The following is a 26,961-nucleotide window of genomic DNA, read 5'->3' on the forward strand; positions in this document are numbered from 1 at the left end:
CAATCAAACTGTCTGTCGTCACTCAGTCTACTACAGTGCCGACGCGGGATTGATTGATTGAACATTTTATTAACAGAGCAGGCACTTTAGAAGCCTCTATTCTATTATCAAACATTTAGCACTTTATTAGGCACTTATTTTTCGCCGGCGGGACATATACTGAGGACCAGCACACTGTGGATATAATGATTTAACAAATCCCTCTGTAGAGAAGGAGCATTATTGGCCAGGTAATAAGAAGCTTGGATGCTATACTGTTATGGCTAGCTTGGATGCTAACTAACGTGATTGATTGATTGAACACTTTATTAACAGATTGCAGAATGGGTACAGTACAGCTCAATTCATACAATTGTTAAGTGGATGCAGACCAGAGAAAGACTTTAGTCTTGTTTACATCAGGGTCCCCCATTTTCAATTCATAACATTCAAAGGGGCTATCTCTCTCTCTGATTCATAATCAAACCAGACCTGCAGGTAACCTCCTATACACACTGTGTGTGTGTGTATATATATTTGTGTTGTGTGTGTGTGTAATATTCAGAAAGAGAGGGAGAGAGAGCGAGGGAGGGAGAAATATATTATATATATTATTTGGCTTAAATATGAAAAATTCGACAGTACCTCCCCTCCCCATCATATGTATCTGTCAGGATCTATGGGTAACAGTACTGTATATTTGAATATCGTACAGTATATGTCACAAATGTAACAGTACTAAATACCTGATTGATTGATTTGATTGAACATTTTATTAACAGATTGCAGAATGGGTACAGTACAGTACAGCTCAATTCATACAATTGTTAAGTGGATGCAGACCAGAGAAAGACTTTCGTCTCGTTTACATCAGGGTCCCCCCTGTATGTCATGCATGTCCCTATGCCATAAATGTCATGATGTCTTGTATGTCATAAATGTCACTATGGATTGAAAATGGGGGACCCTGATGTAAACAAGACAAACGTCTTTCTCTGGTCTGCAGCCCCTTATAAAAGTGTGTATTGAGCCGTACTGTACCCATTCTGCAATCTGTTAAATAAATAAAAATAAAGTTTGACTGGCCGCCGAGCCATACTGTAGTGTACATGGTGACTGCTTGACTTAAATAAAGAAAAAAAAATGTTAATACATTTTTTTTTAATAATTTTTTTTTGGCATCCCCTGTTATTTTACCCACGCGACGCCACTGCTGGCAGGAGCACTCATTCAAGGGTACTACGACTATGCTTGCACCTCATGGTACCAAAGCACCTCAAAGGCGCTAAAAACAAGATTACAAACATCACAAAACAAACTGGTCAGACTACTGCTTGACCTTACTCCTAGAACCCACCTCACCCCTGCCCACTTTGACTACCTAGGATGGCTTAGAGTAGACGACAGAATACAGCAACTTGCAATGGGCCTGGTCTACAAGATACACTATACGACTAAGGTACCCATGTAATGTCAAAATACTTCCCAAAGGTCAGTGAATACCACGACCACAACACTAGAGGGAGCTCAACAAATCATGTTAAACCCAGATTCGGCTCAAACAAGGGACTAAACACGTTTCGCAATTATGCCACATCAATGTGGAACGCCCTACCCAAAGCTGTAAATGTAAAGGAATGTGAATCCCTACCCACATTCAAAACCGCTCTTAAAGAGCACCTACGGGAGGCTGCAATTCGAAACTGGCCACCGTAAATGTCCAAACCCCCCCACCCCCTCCTAATAGACAAGTCTCCTCCACCGTATGTATATATTCTCTCCCCACCGTATGTATATTTCTCTCCCACCCACCCCCTTCTAATGTACAGTCTCCTCCCCACCGTATGTATATTTCTCTCCCACCCACCCACCCCCTCCTAATGTACAGTCTCCTCCCCATCATATGTATATACTCTGTCAGGATCTATGGGTAACAGTACTGTATATTTGCATATCGTATATGTCACAAATGTAACGGTACTATATACCTGTATGTCATGCATGTCCCTATGCCATAAATGTCATGATGTCATATATGTTGTGTATGTCATAAATGTCACTATGAATTGAAAATGGGGGACCCTGATGAGAACAAGACAAACGTCTTTCTCTGGTCTGCATCCCCTTAACATCAGGTTGGATCGATGAAAATGTATGGATATCGCTAATAAAAGAAATAACTATTAAAACCCGACTATAGTTGTGATTGCCGCTCAAGCGTCGGCGAGTTAACCCGACTATACTCGGGTCTGGCGTCCAATGTGTTAATGTTCGATTAACACATGTCCTCCTCACAGCAGAACATCGGAAAAATGTCCCTTTAAATCCACTTTTTCCAGCAAATCTAGAATATTTCCTTTGCTCTCGGACATGTTACTCATGGCTCAATCAGATTTTGAGGGGATATTCAGGATACAGGCGCAGGTATATATTCACCACTAAATTGTATCCTGGCATTGCCCCCGACATATAATCCCAGAAAAAAAGAAAAAAAATTGCCTAAATAATAGAAATCACTAACTTGCGGTTGCCATCTTGACGCAGTCCGACTCCTCACTCGGCGCGCTGACTCCAGCGGAGTTGTAGGCGCGGACGCGGAAGCGGTACTCCCCGAGGGGCTCCAGGTGCTCCGAGTGCACCCGGTAGGAGGTGTTCTTACAGCGGGTGGTCACCTCGGTCCAGTCCCCTGGCACGTCTGGGCCTTCTCGCCGGACCTCCACTACATAGCCCAGGACGGTGGTGCCTCCGTCGTAGTTGGGGCCCGTCCAGGACAGGACCAGAGACTGCGAGGACAGTTGGGAGACCATCGGGTGGGATGCCGGGGGGTGGGGGTGGTCTTGGGACGAGAGGGGAAAGTCAGGATGCTTTTTTGTGGAAGTTGGAAGGTGTAGGGAACATCATCGAGTCATCAATCTAGTCTGAATCCATATTTAAGACAAGAGAACATTTTATTATCCCTGGGAGCAAACTACGTCGTCAACAAAATAGGCTTATGAATCAAGGATGAAAAATCAAAGCTGGTGGAATTTTCACAGCGACAACCGTAAATCCACAATAGCTGCGACCTTGTGTACACACACACAATTTACCTCCTCCATGCCAAACTTCAGCGTCCCAGGACAAAACATTGGGGACATTTTGTGGACCAACCAACCGAGCAACAATTTGTGATGATGAGAGATTATAAATCTGAATGTTTGGACATTGCTTGTGGCGTCCCTCAGAGGTCAGTGTTAGGTCCAAAAAATGTCATCTGGTACATAAACGATATATGTAAAGTATCTAATATATTTAAATGTATTTTATTTGTGGATAACACTAATCTATTTTGTTCTGGTGATAATATTCAGCAGCTTTTAGAAGTAATCATATCTAAAATGAAGACATTTAAAAAAAATAGTTTGATAGAAACAAAAATTTGCAAAACTAAAATTATGTTATTTGGAAACTGTAGATTAAATACTCAAGTACAAGTTCAAATAAATGTGATTATTGAAAGAGTTTAAGAAAATAAATGTCTAGGTATAAGAGACTATAAAATCAGCTGCAAACTGCACATAAAACATGTCCAAACTAAACTGTCAAGAAGCATTTCAGTCATGAGTAAAGTAAAGCACATTCTGGATTCTCTACCGTTCACTAGTTTTACCATATTTAAATTACTGCGCTGAAGTCTGGGGAAACACTTTTGGCTGTCTACAGTGATTTTAGACGCATCCAAATGGCCGCCAATGTGTTAAGTGTCTGGACCAGCAGAGACTTGCTGGTTCATTGTCTAATGTTACTGTTCTCCCAAACTGGTAAGCAAATGACTGTTTTCATGTTTTCATTATGTTTGTGTACAGCACTTTGAGCTACATGACATGTATGAAAGGTGCTTTATAAATACTTACTTACTTACTTACTACAACCACTTTTTATACTCCAAAAAAGAGCCATAAGGATAGTTCACATTGCAGGTTATCATGATCACACAAACATATAATTCACAAAAACATTAAATGATCTTGTGGAATTTAAAACAGCACAATTAATGCATGAAGCAAAAGGTAATGTACTTCCAGGAAACAGTCAAGAACTGTTCTTTGATAGAGAGGGGGGTTATAATCTGAGGGGAGAACTCAATTTAAAAGTTCTTAGTGTACATACTACCAGGAGAAGACACCCCATTCCATAATGGAGTGAAACTGTGGAACAGTCTGAATGTGGTGCTAAAGCAATGTCCAAACAGACAATTCAAACTGAATTATAAGGAAATAATTTTCACAACGTACAGGGATGAGGAAGGGATTTGACATTCACGGGTGTTTACATTTTTATTAAATTGCTTTTAGTTTTGTATATATATTTGTTTTGTAAGGTTTTAAATTAGTACACTCATTTGAGTAGTGGAAAAGGGGTAGGATTAAATAAGTGTATACTTCTTCCTACTCCTTTTAGAACATGTAAATTGAGTGTTCTTTTTATTATTACTTTTCATTTAACTTCTAGAGATCAATGATTCGTTTTGATTTTATATTGTTTGTATTTACATGTTCGAAAAAGATTTCAGATCAAGCTATAGAGCTGCTGGTTGCAGCTAAAAATTAAATAAACCACGTGGTGATCTGAGCCTAAACAACCTGAATGCAATAATTCACTAACCAGTGAGGAGGGGGTGGGGGGGCTCCATTAGGCCAAATTAGTGCTCAGTGTAGGCATAATGAAGCATTCTCACTGTCATCCCAGTGTCAGATCCTGAACACGGCTCAATAAGTCTCACCTATGACACTGAGGGAGACCGTGCGCTGGCCAGAGCCCTGTCGGTTTCGCACCACGATGGTATAAGAGCCTGTGTCGTCGGGACACGCCCGAGAGATCTCCACGCTGCTCTCAGTCTCGCTGCTGGCGATGCGGGTTCGCGGCCCTTCTGTCACCACCTGAAGAGGAAGGAGAAAATAGAGTTGTGCGCTAGGACAGTGGTTCGTGGGGCCTCTGTAAGAGAGTTCACAAAAAGTGTTTAACTTCATTACGTTTTCCTTTTATCCACTTTTTCCTCCTTATTTTTTTTCTTTCTATTTTTTCTCCCATCCCAATTTCGCCTCGCCAATTCTCCCTTCAATTCTCCCCTCCCCCATCTTGCTAGACTATGCCTCCCCACTGGTCGGCTGCAGTGAGGACCAAGCCTTGCATCACGTGTCCCCTCCGGTACACGAGGAGGCAGCCATCGCATCTTTTCACCGCAGCAGCGCGATCTCTCAGTGGCAAGGAGTAACGCGTGGGCTGTGGGAAGCTCACACTGCCCCAGTTACTTCCCGATTCTGCTGTACAGGCGTCACCCAACCGACCTGTAGGAGTCGCTGTCCACAACGTCCAATCCCCACCCACCGGCTTTCCCACCCCTAACACTGCCAATTGTGTTAGTATGAACGACCAGCCAAGCTGGTAGCAACGCAGAGCTGGGCTCGAACCCAGCATCTCCTGCGTTAGTGGCGAGCGCCTTGCCCACTGCGCCACTTAGCCACCCTATTTCATTAAGTTTTCTCAATGAGAAAATGCTAACCTCACCCTCGCTCTGTTATGAATCCAGCAGCAGGCCGCGGGGACACAGCTGCTAGTGAACGCACAGTGTAGTCTGGCCTGCTTCCCCACCCGAACCTCCACCTGCTCCTGGGTATCCACAAACTCCACGGGGGGTCCTGGCACATGGACACATTAGATGAAAACATCAAAAGCAGACTGGCGTTTCTCATACCTTCAAACGGTATAGACTACTAGCCCCTGCGTTGCTTTGGAGATGGCGTTTTTTTATTTGGACAGACACGATTTGGACTCGATTCCAAAGCTCCTGTTGGCTCATCTGATTACATTGTTGTGAAATTACTACTACTTTGTGTAGTGTTGCGACGGTTGTAATTCAATGATTAATTCCCTAGGTTTTCCACAATATTATGGCATAATATTGTTTTCACACAGAAGATGTCAGAAGACCAAGAGTCTTCATTAGAGTCCTTTCCCAACCTCCACACCTGCCTGTACGTAGGAAGCAACATCACCAGGAAAGGAGGACCAGCCATGATCAGCCGAGCGTTGTACCAAGAAAGGGAATATTGTGGAAGGTACAGTATATCCAGCAAGGTAATTGACCACAGAGCAACCCCCCTAAGGACCCTGCAACCTGAATGACCTGAAGGGGCTGTACAGGTGAGCCAAATATTTAACAGTAGCTTTGGAATAGTGTCCGTCCAATTCTCAATACACCATCTGAAAAGCTACGCAGGGAGATGAGTAATGTGTTGCACAAAGGGGCGACATCTAGTGGCTGAATGTTATCTATAGCTAAACACCTTTAAAATCAACTGAGAATGTAAAATATAGAAAATCTGAAATAATGACAATCTGTTAATAGATTGGATAGGACAACCCTCTCGTGCCAAAGGGTTTCAGTGTTTGAGATTTGAAGAAAGTCCACCTCTGAATGGATGGAACTGGAAGTAAACGACAACCCTGATCTCAATCTTCAAACAAACATCTTCAAATCAATCCAAGCAGAATTCAGATGCATTGGTTGTTTAAAAGTGCTCGTGTCAAATCAATAAAACCTTTGTGATGTGCTCACGCTCACTTCTGTTGGTGGAGACCTTTGTTTGAGGGCTGACATTTGGGGAGAAGTAGGCAGGATTGCAAGGCTGCTCTCGTTAGGACAGATTTAAATACAATCTAATAAATCAAATGAAAGTAGCCACATTTTGGTTGTAACAGCAAACATTTGGTTGCAATCAACAGACAACAGCTGAGGGCTATTCTGGGCAGAAGGATTTCACAGATGAAAATATCTATCATGGAATGTTGTCTGCTTTTTGCACATAATTAACTGTTATATACAATATATATAACTCACCAACATTCCTTAACCTAATATTTAGGTTTAATTTTGCAGATTCAAGTTCAACATATCTAAATATAGACATTTTGTTACAGTCATCTGGTAAACTATGTAATCCCTCTCCCTATTAATTTCCCCTAATTCACTACTTTAAATTACAGGGCCATTGATGGTATTCTAATAACGTGTCACATATTTCCTGCCAAAATGGAACAATGCCATAAACGCACAGCTCATTGACTATGGGTCTCATTATAATCACCCATTTGCCCGCCAAAATATCTGTGGGGATGACATTCATTCAATTAATTCAATCTTTATTGAATCTTGAAAGATCATTGAGAGCAGGCTCTAATTTACAATGATGTTGAGAGGAACAATAAATTATATAAAAACAATATAAAAAAACAGAGGTCAATCAATTAAACAATTCAAATCGATCAAAACAGTTACAGACTGAGGTGAAATGGTTGGCCATTATAGATTTAAACTGACCAATGGATATTCAAGTATTAAATCATGTCTTTCTGCCAGAGAGGACCACCCAACCATCATACAGGATATGATGATGGGCACCATAACTGTCACCAGTGATAAATCTAAGGGCAGAATGATATACAGAGTCTAGAGGTTTTAGAGTGGAAGCAGCAGCATGTCTATAAACTATATCTCCATAATCCAAAACAGACTTCAATGACCCACCTGCTGCTAAGCATAGGGAAATGAGTTTCGTTTCTGTACAAAAAGCCAACCTGCTGTCACAGTTTACTTACATTTACTTGCAAGGTTATCTACATGGCATTTAAATGTAAATGTATCATCAAGCCAGATATTTATATTCTTTAACTCACAATAGTAGACCCATTCACAGCGTATACATGATGTAATGGAATGCTGTGCATTTGTTGGTTATCATTTCCTCCAGTCAAACAACTCACTGTAAATATTTGTTAGAGAATGAACTATTTCCATTGGCCTTTGAAGTACTTGTGGTTTTATTAACTCAACCACACACACACCAGAATGCCACGTTAAAAACACACCTGTTAACATCACATTTTGTGCACTTGAAAGGCTGATGGAAATTGGTGCTGCAATCTTGAGTCGAATTTATAATTAATGTTGCCAACATCATATTTAATTGTACAATTTTTACAAAACAAGCAACTGTTGCGTGTACGTAATTAATTGACCATATAGCGGTAGTTAGTCGATGGGTTGCAGATGTGTAGATTCTCAAGAGAACACACAGAGGCAGGGTAGAGAACAGACAGGGTAGAGAACACAGAGGCAGGGTAGAGAACACAGAGGCAGGGTAGAGAACACAGAGGCAGGGTAGAGAACACAGAGAGGCAGGGTAGAGAACACAGAGAGGCAGGGTAGAGAACACAGAGAGGCAGGGTAGAGAACACAGAGAGGCAGGGTAGAGAACACAGAGAGGCAGGGTAGAGAACACAGAGAGGCAGGGTAGAGAACACAGAGGCAGGGTAGAGAACACAGAGGCAGGGTAGAGAACACAGAGGCAGGGTAGAGAACACAGAGAGGCAGGGTAGAGAACACAGAGGCAGGGTAGAGAACACAGAGGCAGGGTAGAGAACACAGATGCAGGGTAGAGAACACAGAGGCAGGGTAGAGAACACAGAGGCAGGGTAGAGAACATACACAGGGTAGAGAACACAGAGGCAGGGTAGAGAACAGACACAGGGTAGATAACACAGAGGCATGGTAGAGAACACAGAGGCAGGGTAGAGAACACAGAGGCAGGGTAGAGAACAGACAGGGTAGAGAACACAGAGGCAGGGTAGAGAACAGAGGCAGGGTAGAGAACACAGAGGCAGGGTAGAGAACACAGAGGCAGGGTAGAGAACAGACACAGGGTAGAGAACACAGAGAGGCAGGGTAGAGAACACAGAGGCAGGGTAGAGAACACAGAGGCAGGGTAGAGAACACAGAGGCAGGGTAGAGAACACAGAGGCAGGGTAGAGAACACAGAGAGGCAGGGTAGAGAACACAGAGGCAGGGTAGAGAACACAGAGGCAGGGTAGAGAACACAGAGGCAGGGTAGAGAACACAGAGGCAGGGTAGAGAACACAGAGAGGCAGGGTAGAGAACACAGAGAGGCAGGGTAGAGAACACAGAGAGGCAGGGTAGAGAACACAGAGAGGCAGGGTAGAGAACACAGAGAGGCAGGGTAGAGAACACAGAGGCAGGGTAGAGAATAGGGCTGCAACGATTAGTCGACGACGTCGATTATAAAAAATCGTCGACGAGAAATTGTTGCGTCGATTAGTCATTAAAAAAATTAAAATTAAAATGTGTGCACTACCTATCTTTGTGAGAGTGGCTTCTCAGGGTTCCAGACAACATCATAACATGATGATCCCATAGCAAATTTTGGACATTGAAAACATTGTTCCCCTGCAGGAGATGATCAGACTAGACACACAATACATTACACACACACTCCTCTCACTCACACACAGCGATCAGAGTAAGACACACATACACACTCCTCTCACTCACACACAGCGATCAGAGTAAGACACACACACACACTCCTCTCACTCACACACAGCGATCAGAGTAAGACACACATACACACTCCTCTCACTCACAGCGATCAGAGTAAGACACACACATTCACACTCCCCTCTCTCACACACAGCGATCAGAGTAAGACACACACATTCACACTCCTCTCACTCACACACAGCGATCAGAGTAAGACACACACACAGTACACACCTCTCACTCACACAGCGATCAGAGTAAGACACACACACATACACACACACACGGACTCCTCTCACACACAGCAAACAAAAGACCTAGAAGTCTGTCTGATCTGACTCATCCCCCTCTCCCCTTACAGCTGTTCCACGTCACCCTCCTGGTCCTGGACCAAGTTACAGCCCCATCAGCCGCGGTGCTGGGGGCAGATGCTGCTAGTTATTTATTTTTTATTATTATTTTTTTAGTTATTTAAAGTACACTTCCACTTTAATTTGTATTATTTAATTTATTTATCTTGTTATGAGTGATTGCTGTATTGTTCTTCAAATACATTTTCATTTAAAGTGGCTTAAGATCCTAATTCAAATGTTTCATGAGTCAATATTTTAATTTGCTATGGGATCATCATGTTATGATGTTGTTGTTTGGTCCTGACAAGAGTCTCAAAGTCTGGGGTGATGGTAGACAAGCAACTCTGAGGTCATGCTCAATGTCCAATCTGTTCCTCTGCTCTGTCTTCAGCTGGACCAGAGCTGAGAAGCCACTTTCACAAAGATAGGTAGTTTATTAAAAAAAAAAAGAAAAAAATCCTTTTTTTTGTTTACATAATTGGTTTTCGATTAGTCGACTAATCGAAAAAAATAATCGACAGATTAGTCGACTACCAAATTAGTCATTAGTTGCAGCCCTAGTAGAGAACACAGAGGCAGGGTAGAGAACACAGAGGCAGGGTAGAGAACACAGAGGCAGGGTAGAGAACACAGAGAGGCAGGGTAAAGAACACTGAAGCCGAGTGTCGTGCCCACGCGACACTAGACCTGTTTTGCAAAACATTAAATATATTTGGAACCCTGGGCGGTCAGGTGGCATAGCGGAGATTGCGTTCGTCACCAAACGCCGGAGACACTGGATTCGCCTGTTCGAATCCAGCTCACAGCTCCGGCGTTGTCACCAGCTTGGCTGGCCGTTCACACTAATACAATTGGCAGTATTAGAGGGTGGGAAAGCTGGCGGGGTGGATCCGGGTCGTTGTAAACAGCGACTCCTACAGTTCGGTCGGGGCGCCTGCTCAGCGCGGATAGGATCTAAGGGGGGTAGTGTGATCCTTCCACACGTTACACCCTCTCAGTGAGAGTCCGCGCTGCCAGGTGTAAAGAAGCGGTTGATTGAGACGTGTGTCGGAGGAAGCACGTGATAGCCTCCACTCTCCCAGACCGACTGTGGGGGATAAGTGCGCAGCGACCAGGAAGGGGATTGGGAATTGGCATAACGACTAACATTGGGATGGGAGAAAATCGGAGGAAAAAGGAGGGGGGAAAAGATCAATAAAAAAATATATATATATATATATTTGGAACCGCTTGTGATAAAGACTTTAAATTGTCTCTGCTCTCAGTCACCCACAGGCTTTCTGGCGCGCACCAGAAATAAAGGGTAGGATCCCCTGAATCATAAAAAGGTAGAATAAAATACTTTAAATCTAGTACTTACCAGAGATGTTCTTACAATCTTTCAGAAAATATCTCATTCAGCATGGAAAAAGCATACAATTAACCCTTTAATCGCCACGGACGACTTTAGACGTCATTGCTCGCCATGCTTAATCTGCCAATGACGTCTTACAGCGTCTTTGAGATCAATATTTCAAAAATCTGTCATGGCAATCATATTTCACCCACGGAGACTTGAGACTTGCTGTTGATCCTCTCAACTCTCCAACGGTTCAAGACCGCCATCTGGTGGCCGATCGGCGAATCACCAAAACCGGAAGTGAGTGACTCCAGCTTGATACACTGGATAGCGATCCGTTGCCAATAACTCGATAAACAACATGATTTGGACGTATATAGTATTATACAACCTAGAAATGGATTGCATATATCAACATCCCATAATAGCGATCTTTCTGCTCCATGCAGAGGAAGCTGTGGTGAGTTTCAGCGTTTGTGATTATTATTATCCATATAAACTGCTCTGATCTATGCATCGCCCATACTACATAAATTATTTAACGTCGGCCACGGACTTATAAACCCCCCCCCCCCCCCCCCCTCCGGTCACCAGCAGATGATGAGCCATGACGTTTAGGACCTTGTACAATTGAAATTTTTTATCTGACGTCAATCGGTATCAAACTACATTTGATGATCTAATATATGTATTTATGGCTATAACTCACGTTCTGCAGAATACGATAAAAACATATTTATACTTTAGACCGTATTTTAGTATGAATATGTGAATGAAAAAGTAGAACGTTGCTACATCCTAAACGATAGATACTTGACGTTGAATGGGCCATAGTAATGTCAATTTAGCAATACAATTTAAAAAGTTATAGCCCTGCAAAGAAGGGGAACATCTCCATAGACAAATAGAGCTGGCAGAGGATGGTATAAGGATGGATATAAGCGTGGCAGAGAAAGGGTTAAACTAATCACCTAACAAAGTCTTGGTTGACTAAGACCAAACGGACTGATTAAACCATTTGTCGACTTAGAGGGGCAACCCTAGTCCCTTGTACACATACAAAAATAAAATAAAATAAAAACATCAACAAGGCAGTAGGAAAGGAAGGAAGTCAGGTTGTTTTCAGGGTGTGTAGAGTGATTAGAAATGTTTTGAAAGTTTAACAAAGGTTTGGAATAGTACCTTTCTTCTCCTCCTCTTGGTGGGGGCTTGCAGCCTTAGAAGTTGAGTGGTATTGTGTCGTCCTACTCTCCGGTTCCTTAGTAGTGGCCTCACTAGCAGGCTTGGGAATTTCCTTTTTCTCTGTTTCATTTCAAAACAACACAGTTAAGTACATTTCAACATTTACAATAGATAATCAGTATATCTGAACATATACTATACATTCACAATTTTAACAAGAAATGTCAGTCAGGGTGGGAGCAGGGTAATGGATGACATAAAATTGTATTTCAGCAATCTGGAAGAAATTGGCAACTATAATCTTAGCTACTGAAAAACGGATAATCATAATTGAGATTATCCATAAACATGTTTAATAGCTAAAAAAGGACATTATGACAGTGAGTTTATGGATACAAACATCCTTTAACGAAGTCGATTTAAAACTTGAAATTAAAAGTTAAAAAGTGGAGACTATTGAAAATACAATAAATGGGAATAAAATATAAATTCTTCTGGTATCTTTATGTTCTATGCATTTTGGGGCCAGATTATTCCACGAAGGGGACTGAAAGTAATGTGATTACATTATGATTACAAAATAAAGCAGATGACCAGTCATGGAAATGGGTTGCATCTAAAAAAAGAAATTGTTTAACTTTTCCAAATCGTGGTCAGGTCACACTTTACCTGCAACGCGCAACACAGCACCGCTGGACTTCTTCCCAACAGCGTTCTCCGCTACGCACGTATAAATCCCAACGTCTCCAGGTGAGCATTTACACACAGCCAGACGTGCCACACCACCAGCAAAGGAGGTCTGTCTCGAATGCACCCTCTCGCCTAAAACAACACGACAACAAACAATTCGGACACATCACAACATGTAGGGTGTTGTATTTGATAGGTCCGTTATGAGCTACACCAAATGGTGCTATGCTGATGTCCCAAGTGGGAAGTGGCTTTAGCAAAAGACAAAATTTCTTTTACATTAGTTTGTAAACAATCTTATATATCAGTATTTATATTTTTGTTTCTGAAGTTGCTGCGGATAATGGAATGGCTGGCTGGCTGACACAGCATGTCCTAAATAAAAGCATTTCCAACAAGTTTATAGGACGTGTCGTATCCGTGCTTCCAGGCGCTACGCCAATGTCAAAAGTGGGATGCGTTTTTTTTATTTAGTCTTTGATCACGATCACGTGGCTTTCGATTCAATTGATTTGGGAAATGGATTTTCTTTCAGAATGAACAATTCTGGGGTGCTCAAGTAGCACACCACGTACTGCGTCGCAACACGGCCGTCCCGGGTTCAACTCCCGGACCCAGCGACCTTTGCCGAATGCCTTTCCCCTGTCTATCTCCCATTCTTCCTCTCTACCGGACTGCCCGGTAGTAAAAAAAAAACCAATAAAAACATCTACCAAAAACATTAAAAAAAAAAAAAGAATGATGAAGCATGACAAGACCGTCCCATCCGACTGGCTAAAGACAACCGAGAGGAAACGCTCTACCGTTTGAAAATAAAGTGTGATTTCCGTTTTCATTCTGAAGTTGGAACTGAAAGCGTATCGACCCTAAACATACATGGATATGTGATGTTTTTGTAGCTTCCATCTTCTTCACAGTTTGTTCTGATTAAACCTCCCTATGGGAAATGTGCTCAGTCAGACAAGAAGATACTGTAGATACCAGTTCCCTCTCTGCAAACTAGCCTAGCACAAATTAATGGAAGCGGATACGGACCAGCTAGCCTAGCTGTTGGCAAAAAACACCTCTCCCAGAGTTTTAAGATAGACTAGTGGTCCATATCCACTTCCATTCATTTGTGCTAAACTAGGCTAGCTTGCAGCCGGAAAGCTTTCTACTGAATGCACACAAGAGGAAATTGGTATCCATCTTCTTGTTCGATACTGGAGAAGACAGTAAGTGCATTTTCCATAATGTTTAAGTGATTTTCTCGTCAATGTATAGACTAGCAGTCACGTTGACACGAGGGACCGGGAGGCCTGGCGATGGCTCTCTTACCATTGTGTAGCCAGGAAACACTTAGGGGCTGACTTCCTGTGATAACACCTTGAAATGTGACCTCACTGCCCTCTCTGACTGAGCGGTTCCGTGGAGGCTCTTTGAAGTGAGGGGCCTCTAGCACCAGCAGCCGGTTGGGTGTTTGTCTGGCATCTCCAAAGAACAGAGAGTAGAGGTACAGGCGTTAGATCTGCTGTTATGTAACAGAACAGTGTTTAGCAAACAAGTATCATGGTAGTTTGATGGTCATTTCAGTTTTACCACAGTACCGACTGTTCAAAATTCACCATGGTACTGCTATGGTAAAAGTAATGTATGGTAAAAGTCATGGTACCACTTTCGCACTTCACCATAATATAATCCAATTTAAACCCATGATTCCAATGCTAATAAGCACATATTTATTATTATTTACCATTGGTAATTATAATATGGTATTTCCATAATCTTTGGTCACTACCATCATTGTAGTGACCACAACAAGCGCAAAACCTGCACATGCGTCTGACAAAACATCGCTGCCAGATCGGCTGTGACCACAATTTGTCATGCAGCTCAGAAAAATTATGGAAATACCATGATTAGGGATGGGTACCTTTCACATTTGAACCGATACCGGTACCTGTGAATCGATACCGGTACCCAACGGTACCTTTTTTCGGTACTTTAGTCTCAAGAAATGTAATTTACCTACCTCAGTCGTAAAAAAAAAATCCAAACTTCAAATAACTACAATTTCGACAGTTTTCGGCTTGTCATTGCTCCGACTGCTTTGTTGTTGAATCAAGTCAAATCCTAGATAAGCATATATTGTGCGTGTGAACGTTGACATGAAAAGAAAAAAGTAAAAAAAGGTTAAAAAAAAAAAAAACGGTTTCTCACTTGATTCGATACTCGGTAGTACCGACGTGTTTCGGTTCGGTACCTCAAAAGTACAGAATTCGGTACCCATCCCTAACCATGATACATTTATGGAAATACCATGATGTAAGGATTACAAACCAGTGCGTCACCTGGCCAGTCTATAGTCAAGGTGGATATTTGTAAGGATTATAATCCAGTGTGTCACCTACTCACCTGGCCAGTCTATAGTCAATGTGGATATTTGTAAGGATTATAATCCAGTGTGTCACCTGGCCAGTCTAGTCAAGGTAGATATTTGTAAGGATTATAATCCAGTGTGTCACCTGGCCAGTCTATAGACAAGGTGGATATTTGTAAGGATTATAATCCAGTGTGTCACCTGGCCAGTCTATAGTCAATGTGGATATTTGTAAAGATTATAATCCAGTGTGTCACCTGGCCAGTCTAGTCAAGGTGGATATTTGTAAGGATTATAATCCAGTGTGTCACCTGGCCAGTCTATAGTCAATGTGGATATTTGTAAAGATTATAATCCAGTGTGTCACCTGGCCAGTCTAGTCAAGGTGGATATTTGTAAGGATTATAATCCAGTGTGTCACCTGGCCAGTCTATAGACAAGGCAGATCATTTCCACCCAGAGAAGCTGTCACACCAACCATCTTAAATAAACAGTTTGTGTTATTTTAGAGGCTTAGATAGCACACCACCAATACAAAAAAAACAGATAGCACACCACCAATACAAAAAAAGCCATGGATATTGTGAAACAGGGTAGGAAAATAAATGGGGGCTAAGGGGGAATTTGACAAGTTACATAAAAATAATAGTTGATAGTTTATTTTGAAAAAAAAAGTCCCCGATATGGGCAAAACAAATGCATTTTATACTAATATAAATATATATATTTAAAAACACTCCCACACCACCCTGTCGAATAAAAAGTTATTTCACAAGGGCATTCACACCCCTAATGAAATGAAATCATTGTGCATTGTTTGCAGCAGTCTTCTTGGCACCCACTGTTCATCATGGAGACAACTGAAAACTGTCGACCAATGGGGACGAGCGGAAGTCGATCATTAAGGGGCCAGGGCAGGAGGAATGTCAGCCAATCAGCCCCCACATCTCTCAACAGCTGAGCCCAAACCTCATTGACCCCCAAAGTGAACCCCATTTTAATCAGATTATGTCCCCAGGAAGGAACAAACCCACATTTGCGACGTTTTCTTTTTTAACAGTACAGAAGTCCATAACTGTAGGTGGGGGAGAGGAGAGTAAAACATATAGGTCAGAATAGTAATTCTGATATACAGTATACTTGTATTACTATTAGACCATTGGTTCTCAAAGTGGGGTTCCAGGGGGTTCCCAGCTACAGTAAATGAGTAGTCCAAATTCTTTAAATAATATTCTATTCACTAGAAGTTATCACAATGCAAGAATGACTATTCTGATCATAGGTTTCACTCCCCTCTCCATTCCTACAGTATAGACAGTTATGGAAGTCTGAAGTAAATCATAGACCAACAACCATCTTCTCAGATAGGGGTCCCGGGACAAAATAGTTTACAATGGGGTCCACAGCTGCATATACATTTTGTGCGTCCTCGACATGAAAAGGTTTGAGAACTAATGGTCTAGACTACATATACGAATAATAGATCCCGTCTAAGAGGACTTAAGGGAAGTACTTTAGTAAAATGTCCTCCATTCATGTTGATTTTCTTGAGCAGGATGAATATGAAAATCTTCAGGAAGGGAACTATTTTGTAGCAGATTTTATTTGCCAAGTTTGGGAGATAAAACAGAATACTTTAAGACAGAGCTGTAAATTTGTATTATGTAATCTGTATTTAGATAATGACATGTAATGTGTAATGTAATAATGGAACACTGCAACAGTATTTTTGGTGTCTTGTAAACCAATGAGGGTTGGGCACTTTGTGTGCATGACACAAAAATAAGATATTATACATTCAGCCAACATATTGTGAATGATATCAAACTATTCAAAACATTTCTGGGGGACCCCTGTGGATTCTCTCAACGACACGTGGACGGACCCCAACTTTGAGAAGCGCTGGCCTGAGGTTCAAGATTCTACCATGCTGTAAATGAATGAATGACTTTATTTGACAATATATAAAATAACATGTGGCAGAAGAACAGTCAGGAAATACTGCCAGTGCCAAGGATGTACACAAAAAAGCTCAGAGCTTATTTCCATTGTGGTCCTTGTAGGGGGGTAGGCAGTGGTGCGTTATTGAAATCATCAGGGGTTGCACGCACCACGTGCACGCGCGCTCCCGGCGCGTGCGCGCGCTCCCGCGAATGCGCATTTAATGTCCCCTCGCTTGAGCACAGACTAAAGACAGTGCCTAATTGCCTCTATGAATGGAATGTAACACATGTCTTCACAACAAGTTAGGTGTGAATGTATCCGAGAACGTATTTAACACACCTGACGACCGGCGATATTGATATGCAAATAGCGAGTACTTATCATGGGGTGGCACGGAGTGCAACCCCGTCCCATGAAGAACGCATGCCTGGGGGTAGGGGAATGAGATGCTTAGACATGCATCATACAGACATGACATCACAACACATCACATACACAGATGCATAAAAACATGTAAGAGTGCCTTTTAGCCGAGTATCTGGGTTAATTTAAATTATATCTAGCCTACATACATAAGCTTACACTCTTGAGTAAGGAGTGTATGGGGAAACCTTTCAGGGTTCCTGCTAGTTTCAACAAGTTACATTTAAGACTTCAAGACCTTTTTAAGACCACCTCAAATAGAATGCAATACCTACCGAATTTCATGGCCTTACTGGCAAAAAAGTATGAAGGCAAATTACTATGACAGAAGTAAATCCATACAAATTGGCAGGGGTGGGGGAACTGATTCCTTACTGCTTGGACATTTCCCACACATTTAAAACGAGATACAGAGAAGTAACTTCCTAATCCAATACATTTTAAGACTCTATAAAAATCATATTTAAGACCTTTTTGAGGCCTAAAATTCTGATGATTAAATGTAAGACTTTTTAAGACCCCACACAATATATGATGAATTGAAAATGGGGGACCCTGATGTAAACAAGACGAAAGTATTTCTCTGGTCTGCATCCCCTTAACAATTGTATGTATTGAGCTGTACTGTACCCATTCTGCAATCTGTTAATAAACTTTTCAATCAATCAAAACACCCCTGCCTTTGAACACAGCAGTGTCAATGTAAATACAAAGAAACGACTACCAAGTTTCTTCCTGTAAGCATGTCATTTCTCAGTATTGCAATACTTGAAATGGCAAATGCACGGAATTCCCAATAGATGTGACAAATCTTTTATGGTAAAAAAAAAAAAAAAAAAAATTTAAGAAAGTGACGCATCTGAGGCGACTGGGTGGCGCAGTGGCGATTGCGCTCGTAACCAATGCAAGAGACTCCGGTCACGAATCCGGGTGTCAGCATTGCCTCCGGCTTGGGCCGGCCGTCATACTGGCTCAATTGGCAGAGCCAGGAGGTGGAAGTCGATGGACGTTGTGGACAGAGACTCCTACAGGTCGGTTGGGGGACGCCTGCACAGCAGAGACAGGAAGTGGCGGGGATAGTGTGAGCCTCCCATGCGTTACACCTCGCCAAATGAGAGTCCGCGCTGGCAGGTGAAAAGATGAGACAGGCTGCCTCCTCGTGTACCGGAGGGGACATGTGATGCAAGGCTTCCATCCTCCCTACAACCGACCAGTGGGGGGCATAGTCGAGCAACGTTCAAGACAGGGGAGAATTGGAAACACGAAATTTGGATGGGAGAAAAATTGAAAATAAAGAGAAAAGTGGATATAAAAAAAAGAAAGACACATCTGCTGCTATGGTAAAACGACCATATTGTAGGTAGCCTAGGGCCAGTGGCGCCCCCACTAGCATTTGGCCCGGTGGGTCACAGGAGGAAAACAAACCAAAAACATTGACTGTTAAACGGTATCCAATTCAAAGATCTATTAACAAAAGACAGCTATTAGATGCATTGTTTATTAATAATTTAGCAATCTTGAGGTAATATGAAAATATATTATATATAGTCTGACTTGGCCACTAAGAGCACTATCCTTGATTGATGTGGTTGAAAACTTTATTAACAGATTGCAGAATGGGTACAATACAGTACGGCTCAATACAAACAACTGCCAAGAGGATGCAGACCAGAAAAATTCTTTGTCTTGTTTACATCAGGGTCCTCTATTTTCAATTTATCAAGACATTTATGACGTACAAATATACAGTACTGTGTAGGAAAAAGAGATCATAAAAAAATGTATACATGCGAAGGGGAAGAAACTGTACATTTGAGGGGGGGGGTTTGGACATTTACCGGGGCCAGTTTCTAATTGCAGCCACCCTTGGTGCTCTTTGAGAGCGGTTTTGAAGGAGGGTAGGGATTCACATTATTTTACAGCTGAGGGTAGGGTGTTCCACATTGTTGTGGCATAATTGCAAAATGTGTTTAGTCCCTTGTTTGAGCCGAATCTGGGTTGAACATGATTTGTGGAACTCCCTCTGGTGTTGTGGTATTCACGGACCTTTGGGAAGTATTTCGACATGTACATGGCTATGTATCTTGTAGATCAGCGGTTCTCAACAGGGGTGCCGCAGAGAGCTGCCAGGGGTGCCTTGAGATTATTTCTCTTTTTGTTTAATTATTATTCTTTTTGGATTACAGAAAATTATCACTATCTGTTGCAGCTGCACTGTTTTCCATGAAAATACCATATTTGGATAAGTTTGACCATTTCTCAAAATCATTATTTAATAAAACACAGAAAAGGATCACCAAGTTACTCTGGATAAAAAAAAACTTTACAGACAACATTGAGACAAAGCTTCCCGACACATCTCCATCCAAACTCTTGGAAGAACTCATTGAAATCTCATCTGATACCACCTGGAGAGCTCGTTTCAGAGTGTGGTGCTGAGTACCAAGTATCTCATGATGCAGCAGTTAAGGTGTCGATACCATTCAGCACAACATATCTGTGTGAAGCTGGCTTTTCATCCATGACAGCTCTGAAAACAAAATATAGGGCCAAGTTGAGCGAGGATGACATGCGTGTTGCCTTGTCAAAGATCTCCCCACGTATTGACCGTATTATTAGCCAGCAGCAGCAGACCTCACATTGAGCTAGAAATGTCCACTGAGTGAACGAGTGCTTATTTTCTGTATTTATTTATATTTTTCGAGAAATGGTAACTTAAAAAATACATGATTTCAGTTTGAGAAATGGTCAAACTTATCCAAATATGCTCTTTTTATGGAGAACAGTGCAGCTGCAACAGATAGCACTTTAGTGATCCTTTTCTGTATTAAAAAAAAATACATGATTTTCAGTTTGAGAAATGGTCACACTTATCCAAATATGCTATTTTTATGGAAAAGTGTGCAGCTGCAACAGATAGCACTTTAGTGATAATTTTCTGTAATTTTATTTAAAGAAATATGCCATTTGATTTACTACTACAAGCAGTGTAATGTCAATAGTACTAAGCCATTTAGACCTGAAACACCTGTTAATAATGCATTATATAGCCTGCAGTGCATATACACACAAATGTGTTTCCCGGTTTCTTAAATTAACATTATTTTGAAAGCAAGCACTTTTGTCATCATTGTAGCAAAAAAGACAGGACCGGAAAAGTCTATCGTATGTAGGGGTGCCCTGGAATATTTTATTTAACACAGGGGTGCCTTGGCAGCAGAAAGGTTGAGAACCCCTGTATGTAGACCAGGCCCTGTTGCAAGTTGCTGTACTCTCGTCTACTCTGAGTCTAAGCCATCCTAGGTTGTCAAAGTGGGCAGGGGTGAGGTGGGTTCTAGGAGTGAGGTTAAGCAGTAGTCTGACCAGTTTGTTTCGTGATGTTTGTAGTCTTGTTTTTAGGGCCTTTGAGGTGCTTTGGTACCATGATGTGCAAGCATAGTCGTAGTACCCTTGAATGAGTGCTCCTGCTAGAGTCTTCAATGTATTCTTGTTTACCAGGAGATCCGGTACAAGAATCTTGTTCGTTGGTTGACTTTTTTTACATGCCATTTTGTCACAGGAAAGATTTGCCTCTAGGATGGAAACAGGCCGTAGCCTAGCCCCTTACGTGACTGCGATCTGCAAGCCAGGGGCTTTTGGTATCCGCCCCTGGCTTGCAGATCGCAGTCACGTAAGGGGCTAGCCGTAGCCAGGGTTTATAAATTAGGGAGGTCCATTTTTATACAAACTTTCTTACGCAACTGGCTAGCCATTATCTAGAGATCAATTTAAGGTCAGTCACTCAAAGTAATTAGGACGTGGGGGCACTTACAGGTGAGTGGCCTAAAAGAGTGCACCAAACAACCTTGTTGGCGTGCATCCCAGTCACGAAAGGGGCTAACTAACTATAATACTGATTGTCACGCCTGGCTGAGTTTGCTATTTGATCCAAAGGGAATGGATTTTGTTTTACCCAAGATAGTTTGTTATCAGCGAGCCAGGTGCAGATTCTGCAGAGTTCAGAGCTGAGGGCTTTTCCAACCTGCAAGAGACCAGCAGGCCATGGAAACGTTTCAACCTGGTGATACCACTTGTTTCTTTATAGACAGGATATCGGAAACAAAATATGTTCTATTCAAATTATATATAGTTGAAAGTGAGCCGAACTAGCATTCATTCACTGGTTCTTGGTTTACCTGGTGATGACAATGGAGTTGTGATTCCCAGTGTGTGGTTTCCGAGAGCCCTCTTCTTACAAACATCAACTCTTCTCACATTCTCTCTGGGCTTCCTGGGCTTGAGGTCCAGTCGGAAAGTGGACACGAAGGTCTTGGGGCTCCTAGTAATACTACCGCCCGTGTCCATCCTTGGGTGAAATAATACGAAACGAGACAACGGCAGAATATCACACACTGTGAATGTGTTTCACAACTTATTTTTCTGTTGCTGCTCCCTCGATGTATATATAGTCTCCTTTTCCCTTTCGACGTATGGCAAATATCCCACTCGCTATCTATATTCTGTGGAGACAGTATTGTTCTGTATCACACGTCCTCCTGGCTTTGTTTGAATACTATCTGGTCGCGCCGTCAAGCCCACGCGCAGCTCGTTTTTATCAGACTGACAATTACGCTGGAGGGGGCGGGGCATAGATATATATAGAACACTATGGGGCGGGGGCAATAGGGTCCAGCTGCAGACTCGGAGCCTCGAGGTCCAGATTGGTACTTCCGACCGCCACAGGACTTCCGACCGCCACAGGACTAATGCGGAAGTATCTCGAATTACGTCTGACGTTTCTCTTCATAAAATAATATAAAATCAGCAGCATGGGGAGGGCCGGGGGGAGGGGAGGTACAGGTAGTAGAAGACATAGAGGTACAGGTCACATAATTATAGTACAGTGGAGAAGTAAAAATGGAATAAAAAGGCAGTGTAAACAATATACAATATTATTAACTCTAATAATAACACGCCTCGCGGGCTCATTATAATACGAGTCACATAATTATAGTACAGTGGAGAAGTAAAAATGGAATAAAAAGGCAGTGTAAACAATATACAATATTATTAACTCTAATAATAACACGCCTCGCGGGCTCATTATAATACGAGAGCCGTGGGTCTGCATTGTATAGAGCGGATCCCCCGGCCGTATTCAAGCGCTGGAGCGCTTTGCGATGGATCAAACTGTATTAATATAGTAGTAATAATAGTAGTTGGCTAGTTGCGCGCTTCTGGCCACCTCCCGCAGTGCGCGCATACACACATACTGTCTGTAGCTATACAGTACGTGCAAAATTAATTGTCAAGAGCCTCATCTCATCTGGCTCTGCAAATAGATCTAGAGTCTGAATATCATATAATAGCCTGCTGATGATCTCTCTCTCGAGTCAAATCCATTCTGAGAACGGAATGCAGTGCCCGCGACGAGGGTCTTGATTGATTGATTGATTGATTGATTGATTGATTGATTGATTGATTGAAAATTGTATTAACAGATCATGCTGGACCTACAAAAGGCCTTTGACACTGTCAATCACTCCATTCTTGATTGAACATTTTATTAACAGATTGCAGAATGGGTACAGTACAGTACAGCTCAATACACACAATTGTTAAGGGGATGCAGACCAGAGAAAGACTTTCGTCTTGTTTACATCAGGGTCCCCCATTTTCAATTCATCAGGACATATATGACATACCAGATTTGCAAATACAGTATTGTTTGTGATACAAAAAGAGTCCAGAAAAGAGAGTATATACATTTGACGTAGAAACTGTACATTGGAGGAGGTTGGGTAGGTGGGGGGGGGGGGGACTGTACATTGGAGGTGGTTGGGGGGGGGGGGGGGGGGGGTCGGGTAGGAGGGGTGGGGGGGGGGGGGGACACACTGTACAACTGTACAAGCAAAACTGTACATTGGAATATTGACAACCATACTTGGTCATTTACTGTACATTGGAGGGGGTTGGGTTACAACACAGGAGCAGAGTATAAACAACAGTACAGTACTGTTTCTCATTCCTGTACTGTTGTTTATACTCTGCTCCTGTGTTGTAACCCAACCCCCTCCAATGTACAGTAAATGACCAAGTATGGTTTTGTCAATATTCCAATGTACAGTTTTGCTTGTACAGTTGTACAGTGTCCCCCCACCCCTCCTACCCGACCCCCCCCCCCCCCAAGGCGAAAGTCTTTCTCTGGTCTGCATCCCCTTAACAATTGTGTGTATTGAGCTGTACTGTACTGTACCCATTCTGCAATCTGTTAATAAAATGTTCAATCAAGAATGGAGTGATTGACAGTGTCAAAGGCCTTTTGTAGGTCCAGCATGATCTGTTAATACAATTTTCAATCAATCAATCAATCAATCAATCAATCAATCAATCAATCAATCAAGACCCTCGTCCGCGGGCACTGCATTCCGTTCTCAGAATGGATTTGACTCGAGAGAGAGATCATCAGCAGGCTATTATATGATATTCAGACTCTAGATCTATTTGCAGAGCCAGATGAGATGAGGCTCTTGACAATTAATTTTGCACGTACTGTATAGCTACAGACAGTATGTGTGTATGCGCGCACTGCGGGAGGTGGCCAGAAGCGCGCAACTAGCCAACTACTATTATTACTACTATATTAATACAGTTTGATCCATCGCAAAGCGCTCCAGCGCTTGAATACGGCCGGGGGATCCGCTCTATACAATGCAGACCCACGGCTCTCGTATTATAATGAGCCCGCGAGGCGTGTTATTATTAGAGTTAATAATATTGTATATTGTTTACACTGCCTTTTTATTCCATTTTTACTTCTCCACTACTATAATTATGTGACTCGTATTATAATGAGCCCGCGAGGCGTGTTATTATTAGAGTTAATAATATTGTATATTGTTTACACTGCCTTTTTATTCCATTTTTACTTCTCCACTGTACTATAATTATGTGACCTGTACCTCTATGTCTTCTACTACCTGTACCTCCCCTCCCCCCGGCCCTCCCCATGCTGCTGATTTTATATTATTTTATGAAGAGAAACGTCAGACGTAATTCGAGATACGTCAGACGTACTTCGAGATACTTCCGCATTAGTCCTGTGGCGGTCGGAAGTCCTGTGGCGGTCGGAAGTACCAATCTGGACCTCGAGGCTCCGAGTCTGCAGCTCGACCCTACTCGGCGGGGGGCCTATAACTGTTCCGCAACTGTAAATTACTTCCGGGGTAGGCCTGATTGGCCCCGACAGGCACGTGACGCGCAACTTTCTCTGCCGCGCGGCACGCTCTGCGGAGCGGAGCGGCAGAGCTTGCGGAATTATGTGACCGCCCTAATCCGCCATGATTTTCATTCGGCGCTTCAGCTCACCTGGCAGAGCAGCGGTCCTGCGGTCCGTTGTTGACGAGTTCGAATCCCATCAAATTTTTAACGTGATTTTTTTTTTAACGTGTATTCTTTCGCCGGTTAAGGTTAGGCATGGTTAAGGTTAAGGTTAAGGTTAGGCATTGTTTCGGAGTTGGTTAAGGTTAGAACGGTTAAGTTTAGGCGCTGTTAAGGAGCTGGTTAAGGTTAGAGTTTGTCTTAGAGAATGGCAATATTCTTTCTATGGTTAAGGTTAGGCATGGTTAAGGTTAAGGTTAAGGTTAGGCATTGTTTCGGAGTTGGTTAAGGTTAGAACGGTTAAGTTTAGGCGCTGTTAAGGAGCTGGTTAAGGTTAGAGTTTGTGTTAGAGAATGGCAATAGACAGCCTATTTCCGCGCGACAGCACTCAGCAGCCTCGTTGCGCGTCCTTTGCGCGTCACGTGCCTGTCGGGGCCAATCAGGCCTACCCCGGAAGTAACTTACAGTTGCGGAACGGGTACAGGCGGGCGGGGGGGGGGGGGGGGGGGGGGGGAGAGAGAGAGAGAGGGAGGGAGGGAGAGAGAGAGAGAAAGACAGAATGTTCGTAACAATGCTGTTGAGATATCCTTACCAGCGGTAGTCGGTAGAACAAAACACAACAGTTTGTTGAAGTTTTTCTTCATCTCTAATGTCTCCCACATAATAAATTAAATATTTTACTGACAAAAAATAGTTAGATTTGAAGATATTGAGCACAAGAAAAGGAGCTAAAATAAAGCCTGGCCATATGGGAGATGACAATGTAGATTACAAACTCTTGAAGGCATGTGAACCCCCCCGAAACAGCCAGTCCACCAAACACCCCACACATCAATCCCCATCCAAGACACACACCCGATAAAGCGTGCCATGACCGAAGGAAAACACAACCAGCCTGCACGCCAATCACACTGCCATGCACGGCGACGGGCTGGTTGTGGCCACCCCATCTCCCCTGGTCCCGGCGACTTCACCACCATCGTTGCGGGCAAGACCCCCCGCATTTCACTGTATACCTGTATGCCGTGACAAATAAAAAAAACTCTTGTATCGCTCTCTTGTATGAGGAAACCAGCGAAGTGACAGGCCACGCGCCCCAGGACCTGCAACCACACCAAAGGAGCCATGACTCTAAACACTTAAGCAGACAGACACAACCACGGTCAAATAAGAAGACACGCAGCACCACAGACAGTCCGAGACGACACCGGGACCCCCGGGACACCCTGAAACACTGCAGAAGCCGCAGCGAGCCCCCCACGCAAGGAATCCCCAAAACACCAGCGAACCGAGGGAGCCCAATAATGAAAACCAACCAAAATCCACCAAAGCACACGCAAGAGACCAACACCCAACTCCAGGAAAGGTCCGGGAAAGGCCCAGCCGAAGCCATAGGCTCCAACCAACCCCCCCGCCCGACAGCCCCCGGCCAGCCCCCACCACTGCACTCTGCCAACCCACCGACACCCCAGGGACCCCCCGCATGAAGGACCCACCACAACCCCCACAGCACCCCAAAGCGTCCAAAAGGTCCCAGTGCCATCCCAGACCACCCCCATCCAACCACCACCATGTCCATCCGCCTGAACATCCAGAATTGCCGACCCCCCTCCCCCGGCACGACCACAGGTCATGGAGCACACGACCCACCAGCAGAATCTGAAAGCAAAAACATAGAACCCACCGATCCCCCCTGTAACGGCAAGGCCACCAGGACCAGAGGCAACAAAGCAGCCCACAGAAACGACACCCCCACCACCAGGCACAAACAATCCAAGTACACTCAAACTACCCACGTCCCCCTCCAACCAAGACACGCCCCCCCCCCCCCCCCCCCCCCGCTGGAGTATTTTCCCCGATACTCTGTACTTACTTAATTGTCTCAGGTGATAGAGGCACTGCTTTGCCTTTTTTACCACAGTGTCTGTGTGTGTTGTTGTCCATGTCCGGTCCTCTG

The 26,961-nt window shown here is 43.2% G+C and overlaps 1 protein-coding gene across 1 annotated transcript in view; it reads right to left on the bottom strand.

The window, feature by feature from the left end:
- The window catches only part of LOC311235976 (myosin light chain kinase, smooth muscle-like), a 126,326-nt gene that overhangs the window by 40,997 nt on the left and 58,368 nt on the right, over positions 1-26,961 (bottom strand). The window contains exons 2-8 of the mRNA XM_084323524.1: positions 21,821-21,990; positions 14,237-14,389; positions 12,899-13,051; positions 12,230-12,349; positions 5,527-5,657; positions 4,742-4,898; positions 2,501-2,815 (exon numbers count right to left, since the gene is read on the bottom strand). Coding sequence (XP_084179650.1) covers positions 2,501-2,815; positions 4,742-4,898; positions 5,527-5,657; positions 12,230-12,349; positions 12,899-13,051; positions 14,237-14,389; positions 21,821-21,989 — 1,198 coding nt within the window. The 5' untranslated portion in view covers position 21,990. The remainder of the gene's footprint in view (positions 1-2,500; positions 2,816-4,741; positions 4,899-5,526; positions 5,658-12,229; positions 12,350-12,898; positions 13,052-14,236; positions 14,390-21,820; positions 21,991-26,961) is intronic.

This window comes from Notolepis coatsorum (assembly GCF_963971535.1).
Source record: "Notolepis coatsorum genome assembly, chromosome: 10".
NCBI classification, from domain to species: Eukaryota; Metazoa; Chordata; class Actinopteri; order Aulopiformes; family Paralepididae; genus Notolepis; species Notolepis coatsorum.